This window comes from Ranitomeya imitator, chromosome 2, assembly GCF_032444005.1.
Source record: "Ranitomeya imitator isolate aRanImi1 chromosome 2, aRanImi1.pri, whole genome shotgun sequence".
In the NCBI taxonomy this organism is placed as follows: Eukaryota; Metazoa; Chordata; class Amphibia; order Anura; family Dendrobatidae; genus Ranitomeya; species Ranitomeya imitator.
Window position 1 is genome coordinate 564,098,307 of NC_091283.1, and position 11,637 is coordinate 564,109,943.

At 47.8% G+C, this 11,637-nt stretch overlaps 2 protein-coding genes across 2 annotated transcripts; one reads left to right on the top strand and one right to left on the bottom strand.

Annotated features, from left to right (window-relative positions):
• Window positions 1-1,352: 1,352 nt before the first annotated feature.
• On the top strand, window positions 1,353-3,174 carry LOC138666733 (uncharacterized). The gene is made up of 6 exons (XM_069754915.1): window positions 1,353-1,402; window positions 1,530-1,640; window positions 1,731-1,932; window positions 2,025-2,184; window positions 2,290-3,118; window positions 3,160-3,174. Exons 3-6 carry the CDS (start codon window positions 1,818-1,820, stop codon window positions 3,172-3,174), a joined length of 1,119 nt encoding a protein of 372 aa, XP_069611016.1. The 5' UTR covers window positions 1,353-1,402; window positions 1,530-1,640; window positions 1,731-1,817.
• On the bottom strand, window positions 3,113-5,421 carry LOC138664985 (uncharacterized). Its single transcript, XM_069752097.1, has 2 exons — window positions 4,748-5,421; window positions 3,113-4,427 (listed from the first exon to the last, which is right to left on the bottom strand). Exons 1-2 carry the CDS (start codon window positions 5,101-5,103, stop codon window positions 3,545-3,547), a joined length of 1,239 nt encoding a protein of 412 aa, XP_069608198.1. The 5' UTR covers window positions 5,104-5,421; the 3' UTR covers window positions 3,113-3,544.
• Between the last annotated feature and the right edge of the window lie 6,216 nt (window positions 5,422-11,637).

Below are 11,637 nucleotides of genomic sequence, written 5' to 3' on the forward strand. Positions count from 1 at the left end.
TTGTATTTTAAAATAAAGAGCATTTCTGCTCCATTGTGATTTAAAAAAAAAAAAAAAGAAAAAAATTATATATTAATAAAATGTTTCTTAAAAAATTGTCCGTAGTATAATTTCTTAAAGGTAAATTTAAATCAGGTGTATGTACCAATGGTTACACATGCAATACAGAGTTGTTTGAGTGGTCATTTTTTAATAAAGGTTATCCTTTGAAATTTTATTTCGGGGAGGTAATTGTTTTTTTTTTAAAACATAAAAATATTTTTAAAGGTGTCTCACAGTTTACCTTTTTTTGTTTTTGGGACATGGAAAAGAATGGTATAACGTGCACCAGTTTTTGGGTTTGGGTGTTCACATATTTTTCTCATTTTAACATGGTGTTTAGTGGTAAACATTACCTATTTCTGCTTTGGTCTAAATTTCAATCCATTATACTTATTATATTGCAGATAGAGTAGGGACCACACTGACCGGCATAAGCCACCTGGACCACAGCCACCTGGACCACAGCCACCTGGACCACAGCCACCTGGCCCACATCCAGAAAATCTGAAAAGTAAGTTTTGAAGACCCCAAATCTGCTACTTCAATGTGTAGAGCAGATTGCAAGTGTCTTTTAAATTACAGACCTACCAGGACCACAGCCACCTGGACCACAGCCACCTGGACCACAGCCACCTTGACCACAGCCACCTGGACCACAGCCACCTGGACCACAGCCACCTGGACCACATCCAGAAAATCTGAAAAGTAAGTTTTGAAGACTCCAAATCTGCTACTTCAATGTGTAGAGCAGATTGCAAGTGTCTTTTAACTTACAGACCTACCAGGACCACAGCCACCTGGACCACAGCCACCTTGACCACAGCCACCTGGACCACAGCCACCTGGACCACAGCCACCTGGCCCACATCCAGAAAATCTGAAAAGTAAGTTTTGAAGACTCCAAATCTGCTACTTCAATGTGTAGAGCAGATTGCAAGTGTCTTTTAACTTACAGACCTACCAGGACCACAGCCACCTGGACCACAGCCACCTGGACCACAGCCACCTGGACCACAGCCACCTGGCCCACATCCAGAAAATCTGAAAAGTAAGTTTTGAAGACTCCAAATCTGCTACTTCAATGTGTAGAGCAGATTGCAAGTGTCTTTTAACTTACAGACCTACCAGGACCACAGCCACCTGGACCACAGCCACACAATGTCCTCTTCCGGCAGCCCTCCTCCACAGCAACAGCAGGTATCGGTAAGTAAAAAAATTTTTTTTGGTTTTTTTTTTAAATTTACATCATTTTGAGTCACTACATGCATTTATTATGTTTAAACAGGAATCAGAATCCGATGAGCAGCTGTCGGAAGGGACCGAGACGGGTGGAGACATCGAAGTGGAGGAGGAACCAAGTGTAAGTAGTGGTGAAACACTTGCTTCACACATCACACTGCACCGTACACAAAACAGAATTTCATATATAACGTAACACAGAAAACATATACATACATTAAAGCTAATTTTTTTATCCTTTATTTCAGTCTCCTGCTGCTGCTGCTGCTGCTGCTGGTGCTGCTGAACGTCCAGCACAGCATGAAGGTTCTCCCAGGCGCTCCCAGAGTCGGCGGACTCGACGCCGCGGTCGGCCATCAGTGAGTCGGTTTTTTGTGGGGCTTCAATTGTTAATTTTTTGCTTTCAGTCTACTAATTTTTAATTCTTTTTTTTTTTTTTGTTCTAACAGGCTTCACAGTGTGCTCCCGAATACGATTCAGATATCGATATTGAAGCCCTCATCGAGGAGGTTCGTGAACGGGAGCCACTGTGGAACATGGCTGACCGCAGGCATGCTGATACCAGTGTCACCCGTCGGCTCTGGTTGGAAGTATGCCGGAACATCTTTGCGAGGTGGGAGGACCTTCTTCCACAGCAGCAGAGCAAACTATGTAAGTATTCACTTTTCAGTGATGTTTTGAGCTGAATGTAATGTCTTGCATTTACGAATATTTTTTTTTTTTCTTCATTCCTGTCTTCACAGGTACCAAGGTTAGGAAGCGGTGGCGGTCATTGAGGGATCGCTTTAAGAGGGAGTTTAACGAGGAGATGCAGGCCCCGAGTGGCTCAGCAGCAAGGAAGAAGAGGAGGTACAGATATGGCCCGAACCTCTCCTTCCTGAGGGAAACCATGCTGAGTAGAGTGTAAGTATTCAACATCACAGTAAGAACCTGTCTAATCACAAAACTTTTGTTTCAGTCCGGCCTTTTTCATATCAATATATTAACTTTTTTTTTTTTCTTTCACAGCACCTACTCCAGCCACCGTGCGCCTGCATCTACCTCTGCACCCTCTGAAGCGATCCCTCCTGAGTCCGCCACCGGGGACCACGTCGGTAGGCCCCACACCTCTCACCCCTCTGTCCCCTCCACTTCATCCGCCTCTACCAGTGGAGTGCAGCCTTCCTTACTCGCATCTGATGGTCAACAGATAGCGTTCCCTTTACCCCACCCCTCTGACCCTGCCACCTCTACACCACCGGTAGGTTCATGGCGGCAGCGTCAGAGGGGTCAGGAAAGGAGCTATGCTCCTGAGTTCTTGCATCTAAATGCAGGCTTCCAAAATTCATTTAAAATTTTGGGAGAACAAGTGACTGCTGGTTTCAGCATGATGCAATCACGCATGAGTGAAAACCACCATGAAATCAGCAGTCGCTTGGATAGACTGCATTTAGATGTAAGTCAAGCTCCAGCCAATCTTTTTTTTCAGTCCATGCTCAGGAGCATGGAAAAGCTTTCTTTTGATCAGCAGATGCGGGTAATGAATAGCTGCCATAACGCTCTGCTGAAGGTAATTAACGAACCCCAATCTACCCCCACACCTCCCCACACATCCCAGTCCCAATTTCAACACCATGCCCCACAATATCACCGCCAGTCCCAATATCCACATCACTCTCAATATCAACATCACTACCAATACCCAACCCGGCCCACAACCCAAATGTATTCACCCGTGTTTTCTTCATCTTTGCCCAGCTTTCCTTCCCCAGTAAGTTTTCCACCTACCCCAACACAACACCCCTCTGGTCAGCCTCCTGTTTTCCCCCCCCCTTCCATTACAGACGCAACAGGTAGGGTTTCCCCAATCCCACCTACCGACGTGGTCCAACCTTCCAGCCCCTCCTCCCATAGTTACTCCACCCAACAATACCAGGACCTGTGAACCTGGAATGTACTTGTACATAGTTTTTTTTTGCCAAAAAAAAAAAGGTTCTTTAAATTACCAAAAAAAAAAATAGTGTGGGAAAATTACCCACAAAAAATATATTTTTTGAAATAAACATAATTCTGGTTTACAATCTACTGTGTGTGTGTGTTCATTAATTAAGGTAAATATGAAAGGTTAAGTGAAAAGAAACACCAGACGTTTTCAAGGTTTAACAAAATGGTTTTATATTATATTAGCAAGCAAACCACACACACTCTTTTTTTTTTTTTTTTTTTTGTGGCAGTTGCTACCAAAAAATTTTGGAAAAAAAAAAGAAAAAAAATTAAAAAAAAGTCACACAATTATGTCTTGCCATGGAATCCGCCCAACAGGTGACAAAAAATATTCAGCAAACTGTTCCCTCATCCTAGTAACAGAACCGGTGGAGCGAACAGAGGCACTTCGGTAATCCCACAAGGATGTCTCTAATTGTTCGTCATCCAAGGTAACGGGCTCCTTTGAAATAACAAAATTATGGAGCACCACACATGCCTTGACAACATCGTCTACAGTTTTTGTATCCAGTTTTATTGCCGTCAGCAGAACTCTCCACTTTGCTGTCAAAATACCGAAAGAGCACTCTACCACTCTTCTTGCTCTGGTAAGACGGTAATTAAATACCCGCTTGGTGCGGTGTAATTCACGGCTGCTGTATGGTTTCAGTAGGTGCGGCGACAGTTGAAAGGCTTCATCACCTACACACACATAGGGCAAGGCTGGTTCACTGGTTCCTGGGAGCGGTCTTGCTGGCGGGAAATTGTATGTATCTCCATACAGGCAGCGACCCATCGGAGAGTTTTTAAACACTTGGGAGTCGTTGGACCGGCCATACGCTCCTATGTCCACAGCAAGGAATCGGCAGTTGGCGTCAGCAATAGCCATGAGTACAATTGAGAAGTATTTTTTATAGTTATAGTACTCTGATCCTGTTCCTGCCGGTTTTGCAATCCTAATGTGTTTGCCGTCCACAGCACCAACACAATTTGGAAAATTACACATTCGCTCAAATTGTTCGGAACTTCTCATCCAGATTTCCATTGTTGGTTGTGGGATATACTCCAGCTGTAAAGTGTCCCAAATCGCACGACATGTGTCCTTCACAATTCCGCCAATAGTGGAAATCCCCAGCCGGAATTGGAAATGGAGTGAAGTCAAAGACTCACCCGTAGCTAGGAAGCTGCAGGGAAAAATAAAAAAAAATGTAAAAAAAAATTGCACAGACCATCAACCAAGAAAAACAAGTGGAATGGCCTCAAATAAACCAACAAATTACATGCTACAGTAAATGCGGCGCAATGTGTCAGCGCAGTATTCTCTGCAGCATGTAATAACATTCAATATGACCAATGACACAAGAAAAAAAAACAAGTGGAATGGCCTCACATAAACCAACAAATGACATGCTACAGTAAATGCGGCGCAATGTGTCAGCGCAGTATTCTCTGCAGCATGTACTCACATTCAATATGAGCAATGACATAAAGAAAAAATGCTTACCGCAGTGTCACCATGAGCCGCTCCGCCGGTGTGATGGCAAGCCTCATCCTTGTGTCCTGCCTTTGGATGACATCCTCTATTTTTCCAACCAAATAATCGAAATGTTCCATCCTCATCCGTACATAACTAAAGAATTTTTGGGGGTTGCACCGCAACTCCAGATAGAGAGTGGACTGGACACCCCTGGTCATCCGCAGCTCATTGATTGGATGTATCCAGAATCGTCGCCTTCTCCGTTGCATCATCCGTCTTTCTGCTGCCGCCTCCTTCTCCCGCACTATGATATCCAGGCGATTCGTCTCAAATATAACTTCAGTAACCAAACTCGAAATCCTCCCAATTACACCATCCATCATTGCCACTAAACTAAAACCCTCAAAGATGTGCTGTAAATACAGTCAGTATATAGATTTCCCTAGTTTCCAGTAGCCAATCAAATTTTGGTGCCTCCCATTTTAAAAACGGATCCGTCGTAAAAACGTATGCAGCGGATGGAAAAAACGTATGCAACGTATGCAACGCATCCAGCATTTCAACGGAACCGTTTATCGGATTTGCGACGGTTTTGCGACGGATCCGTCGAAATGCTGTATTCGTTGCATACGTTTTGCAGTTTTTTGACGCATCCGTTTTTTCGGGAAAAAGACGTTTTTGGGACGGATTGCAGTTAACGCTAGTGTGGGTCCCATTCCGCACCATAAAATGGGAAACCACCCTGTTAACTTTTATTCTGGCCCTGTTGATACCCTGCACCGACCGTGCCCTGAACCAAACTTTCCTAGGAACGTTGATCAATTCTCTACAAGGGCGTTTACCAAGATCATTGCCCCCCCAAATGGATCACCAATAAATCTGGCACCCGGTCCAAACGCCCAAACTTGTGAAATTCCGGCAGGAGCTGCTTCCAGTACATTCCACGTTTTCCGATCCAACGTATGACTGCTGAAGACTTCTCCACACCGAGCTGTCTCCCTTCAGGGCGAACGTCCGCTCACCTCTTCCCTGAAAAGAAAAAGACAACAAGCCAAAACATAAATAACATAATAACCGCAAAGCACAACCCGCTCAAATCATCTCCCAATTCAAAAACACCCTTCAGACAAAGGACGGGCAAATATATGACCTAAACCTCACGGATTCCCAACGGCCAATCCTTCGCACTACGTCCTCCCCTAAACCTCATCTGGCTGCTTCCGTAGCTGCACCTATTCTAAACGTAAACGAATGCCCCGAAAAATTCTCTGCTGAAATGCCCCCTCGCGTTAAGCAGCGCTTAAATATAGTAACGAACTGATACCAAGATAAAAATGACCCATCTCCGTGTAACAACAGTGGCTCATCTTCCCAGACCTCTCCCCTTGAAAATTCCTTAAAACATAATACGGGGCACAACGGGGAACCCGCAACCTCAAAGAGCACAATTTTACACCCTTTCCCAACCAAATCCGTTTTCGATTGACGCAGCCAGATCACCAACCTATCCCCATGCAAAACTACATCCCGGCCCAGCAACCCCCCTTTTTTATGCCTGGAGGGGCTGACCAACTCACCCAATCGAAAAGCCCCAAAAAATGCCAGAGCAAATGCCAGCTTAAACAGGATAACCTCTGATTGGTTAGAACAAATCCCTGGCAATTGTTCGTCTAACTGCAGTAAAATCTCATAAGAGACAGGGCGTCGTCCATCTAAACTTTTCCAACCCTTCCGCCACCCTTTCATCACCTGAAGGACCATGAACGATTTAGTTACGTCACGTAACCCCCTAAATTTAAATCCAAATGCCAAACCAGCCAAAAAATAATTAACTTTAGATGCCGACCAACCTGAATCCCATTTCGGACCCAGGAGCAAAAGCAATTTTTCATCATCGTGCACGTCTGTTTCCATTGACGACCCCCAATCCACCCAAGTATTCCATGCCTTAGCATAGTGTGACCAAGTCCCTGGCGCCAGTGACCTGGACAATAACCCTCTTACTGCCCCAACGGAAGCTTCCATAAGTCCTCTGGGCAGAACACTCACATGAGATCCACTTGAGGCACGACATCCGGAACCCGATCCCACTGTGAATAAGAAATAGCGTAAAAAACCAACGAGTTGTTAAATGGCCGGAATTCAGCAGTGACCCATAAATTACACCGTAGACCTAACCAAACCACATGCTGCAAGACTCTTAGCAATGCCGGATCTGCGGATGACAGTGAATTTATCGCTCTCGCAGCACCCTTAGATTCACAACCAAAACAAATCTTCGTGTTACGAACCTCCGTTCCCCATAAAGATAAAGCAACTGCAATGGGGAACACCAAACACAGCAATCGATTAGAAGATAAACCGTTGTCAACCCACAACGGCGGCCACCGACACGCTAGCCAACTTTCTTTAAAGAACAAACAAAAACCGTGCTCGTCCACTGGGCCGATCGTAAATTCCAGATCCTCCGCAGGCACCACCGATGCAATCCATAGTGACCTCCCATTATATGAGCCCAGAAAAAGCATCCATACCTTCAGATCATCTTTCAAGGCCTTCCGAAGCCTGATAAAATGAGACAGGGACCGAACTCCCACTGTCGCCAAAGACAACCTGCGACAAAAAGCCCTACCCATAGGCATGATACGGCATGCGAAATTCAACTTCCCCAGCAGTGATTGAATCTCACGCAGCGTTACCTTTTTCAATTCATAGACTCTCTTCACCTCCATCCTCATGCCCACTAATTTGTCATCAGGCAACCGGCATTCCATTGCAACCGTATCAATCTCAATGGCCAAAAAACTCAGAGACGTCACTGGACCTACCGTCTTGTCAGCAGCTAACGGAACGCTGAACCTTCTCGACACACTCTCCATCGAGTGAAGCAAAATTGAACAGTCTGCGGAGTGCGCTGAACCCACAAACAAAAAATCATCCAGATAATGGATGCAGGACCGGAGTCCAGATACATCTTTCACCGTCCATTCTAAAAATGTACTGAACAATTCAAAATACGCACACGACAGAGAACAGCCCATCGACAATCAACGATCCACATAAAAACCCCCGTTCCAGAAACACCCTAGCAAATGTAAACTATCTGGATTGACGGGAAGCAAACGAAACGCGGCCTCAATATCGGTTTTAGCCAACAAAGCTCCCTGCCCACAATGCCTAACCCACTCTATAGCTGTGTCAAATGACGTATAAAGAACCGAGCACAGCTACGGGTCAATTCCATCGTTAACCGACAAATCTTTTGGGAACGAAAGATGGTGAATTAGTCTAAATTTGTTAGCCTCCTTTTTGGGCACTACCCCCAATGGAGAGACTCTCAAGCCCTCCATAGGGAGGGACTGAAATGGGCCAGCCATTCTTCCAAGTGATACCTCCTTGTTCAACTTTTCCGTGACCACTTCCGGAAATTCGTAGGCCGATTTTAAATTCTTTTTGGACCACTGCACCTTAACGTCCACAAAAGGTATTGAAAAACCATCCCTAAAACCATTTTTTAAAGTTGACGCTGCTTTTTTGTCAGGGTATCTATTTAGCAACCGTTCCATCTCTGCTAGAAGCACTGGCGTCACTCCTTTTGTCAAATCCGTCTGACCCTTTCTGCTTCCCTCCCCTAAAACATCTTGCTGCCCCGTGAGTACCTCCACATGATGAACATTCATGTTTAAATTTGCACTTTGCCCCAAACCTACAGGTCCTGTCGTTAAAGGCGAAACACAGTCCCCTCTGCATGACCACAGAGTGCCCCGATTGTCCTGAACCCCCGGTGCCTCCAAGAAATGACTGGGGTCCTTGACTTGACCTGACCGGTGCTGTCACCCTCATCCACAAAGAAATATCCTTGTGGTCCCATCGGATATTTGGACGTATTCTTTATGTTGGCGGAATTGCTCGTCATATCTAATCCACCCTTGGCCCCCATAAACCCTGTAAGCCTCCCCGATGATGTCTAAATAACAAAACAAGGGGGCACAAGTCTCCGGTGATTTTTCCCCTATTACACTGGCAAAAATTGCAAAAGCCTGTGACCAGTTAGAAAAAGTACGTGGGATCAACCTAAACCTTCTCCTTTCCTCGTCCTCTTTTTTGGAATTGTCCTTATGGGCTTTATCCAAATTGAAACGCTCTAATGGGAGCATTGAAAATATTTCAACGTACTCCCCTTTCCAAATTCTCTATTTCACTTCAGGTTTCAGATGTGCCCCTAAGGGCCCCTCAAAACACACGTACACCTCCCCTCTAGCCGAATCATCTACACGTGCCGACTCGTCTTTTTCTTTATCCCCACTTTCCGCCGTTGCCGTGATTACCTGCTGCAATACCTCACTACCTCCCACCGATGCCACCCCAGTCACCAATGGAGCCCCCTGTGAAATACTAGATCCTGACCTGAACGAGTCCCCGACTCCCTCCGCCTCTAGGGCCCCCCTCTCCCGAACGTTACCCAGCCACACCGATAACGGCGATGGTTCAATCTGTCTACCCCTCGTCTCCCACATTTGGAAAAAATCTTTTAACCCTTGCATTAAAATACCCGCACCAAAACTAACCCCCCCCCCCCACAGAAACCTCCCCTCCACACGAATCAACATTAGGGGCTAGTGATGGCAATAAAGAAAAAACGGCATTCTCACCTGGCTGCCTGGGTGCTGTGTTCTCAGCAGCCGCTGATCCTGCATCCAGATGCGATCCGTCTGTTCGTGGTCCTCCTTGTCGGTGCGGGCTTGCTGTTCCACGAGCCTCCAGTTCTGTGATGCCGTCGCGTTGATAGGACCCACGGAGTGGTCCCGTTTCACGGATGGGGCCCACGGCGGTTCAAAGCGTGCAGTGGGACGACCCTGCTCCGCCGACCTGCCCTGCTTGATGAATTACCCCCCTGTGCTCTATTGCCCTCGGCCCCTCTGCAGCCCACATTACCCCTGTATGCACCCCCCCTGACTAGATCCCCAGGAGTCCGGAGGATCCACAGCGCTTTCTGCGCTGTAAGAGTTAATAGCAGCAGCAGCCAGTGAGTGGGCGGAGCTAAGCCGGCGCCCATCACTGACCGCTCTGCACTCTGGGGCCTGTGCTGCTGCCTCCTGGGAGCCTCTCACATCACGCTGAGCGGCGGCCCGGATGGATGGGCTCACCGCCGCTCCTGCACCTGGCTCCTGTTCACCGGCCTTCCCGGTAAGTGTGCAGACCTCCCGCTCCGCACCGCTGGTAGAGGCGCCCGCCGTGCAGGCCCCCGCCCGCTCCTCTGCACTGACCGTCGCTGCTGAGCCGGGCCCATTCCTGGCTGGGCACCGGCCGCTCCCCTGCTTGGATCCTGTGGCGCAGACGTTCCCTCAGATGAAGGGGAGGCCGACACCTCCCCCCGCTGCAGTCCCCGCCGATTTGTGGGATTCCTCCCGGCTCCTTGGCAGCGCCCGCTATAGCAGCGGTCAGCTGCTGAAGCCGGGGGGTCCCCTGAGGGGCTCCTCATACGGCGCCAGGCCCTGGGGGTGACCTCGGGGCTCAGGCGCTCCGGAGGCCGAGACCTCCGAGGCCGGCGGCCCTCAGTCAGGGAAGGAGATGACCCAGATCCCCCCTCAGGAAGCAGGCCTTGTAGGGACGCCTGCAGTCAAGCCTGCGCCCCTGGTTCTAGCCGCATCATGGAGGTGCTGTAAAATTGCCTCTACCTCCATTATCTCTAAATCCACAGAGCTTGCTATCTTGTTCAGAGGGGCACCAAAATGGTTGCTCCTCTAAGATGGGTGCCCCCTTTTATAGTCAACCCCCCCCTGTCGCCCCCTCCTTCCTGCCCATTTCACCTCCCAACCAATCCGTAAGCCCCGATTCAAATAATATCCTCTCCTCACTCCACATTATCGCCCCCACCTTTCTGCTCACTCCCTATAGGCCCACTCAACCCTGTCATGTTGTCCTCCCTTAAAGGCCTGCGGCCTAGTCCGTCCTCACTGGTACTGGGCAAGTGATCCCAATCCTAGTTAGCACTTCCACCTACTGCCTGAGGGAAACCTAAAGGTACCGTCACACTGAACGATATCGCTAGCGATCCGTGACGTTGCAGCGTCCTGGCTAGCGATATCGTTCAGTTTGACACACAGCAGCGATCAGAATCCTGCTGTGATGTCGTTTGTCGCTGCAGAAAGTCCAGCACTTTATTTCGTCATTGGACTTCCTGCTGACATCGCTGAATCGGTGTGTGTGACGCCGATTCAGCGATGTCTTCACTGGTAACCAGGGAAAACATCGGGTTACTAAGCGCAGGGCCGCGCTTAGTAACCCGATGTTTACCCTGGTTACCAGCGTTAAAGTAAAAAAAAAACAAACACTTCATACTTACCTTTTGCTGTCTGTCCCTCGGCGCTCTGCTTCTCTGCCCTGTGTAAGCACAGCGATCGGAAAGCACAGCGGTGACATCACTGCTCTGCTTTCCGGCCGCTGTGCTTACACAGTGCAGGAAGCACAGCGCCGAGGGACAGACAGCGGAAGGTAAGTATGAAGTGTTTGTTTTTTTTTTTACTTTAACGCTGGTAACCAGGGTAAACATCGGGTTACTAAGCGTGACCCTGCGCTTAGTAACCCGATGTTTACCCTGGTTACCGGCATCGTTGGTCGCTGGAGAGCTGTCTGTGTGACAGCTCTCCAGCGACCAAACAGCGACGCTGCAGCGATCCGGATCGTTGTCTGGATCGCTGCAGCGTCGCTTAGTGTGACGGTACCTTAAGTTTCTTCTACAACATAAAACCCCAGAGGTAATTGGATAGCCCTGATATTTTGCATTGGACTCAGGAGCTTCAAATAACACTTCTTATGTCCCATTGTACATTTTGCTGTGGGACCCTGATAATTGTTTTCCACCTGCTCTACCCAGACTGAAAGAAGACATAGGGCACATTGCATTTTTTAAATGT

What these genes read in the sequence shown, in the direction of transcription:
- LOC138664985 (XM_069752097.1), bottom strand. Translation starts at nt 5,103, where the DNA reads ATGATGGATGGTGTAATTGGGAGGATTTCGAGTTTGGTTACTGAAGTT. An exon ending in CGGCTCATGGTGACACTGCG is followed by an intron (nt 4,428 to 4,747) that starts GTAAGCATTTTT and finishes TTTTCCCTGCAG; the next exon opens with CTTCCTAGCTACGGGTGAGT.
- LOC138666733 (XM_069754915.1), top strand. Translation starts at nt 1,818, where the DNA reads ATGGCTGACCGCAGGCATGCTGATACCAGTGTCACCCGTCGGCTCTGG. An exon ending in ACAGCAGCAGAGCAAACTAT is followed by an intron (nt 1,933 to 2,024) that starts GTAAGTATTCAC and finishes CTGTCTTCACAG; the next exon opens with GTACCAAGGTTAGGAAGCGG. An exon ending in GAAACCATGCTGAGTAGAGT is followed by an intron (nt 2,185 to 2,289) that starts GTAAGTATTCAA and finishes TTTCTTTCACAG; the next exon opens with CACCTACTCCAGCCACCGTG.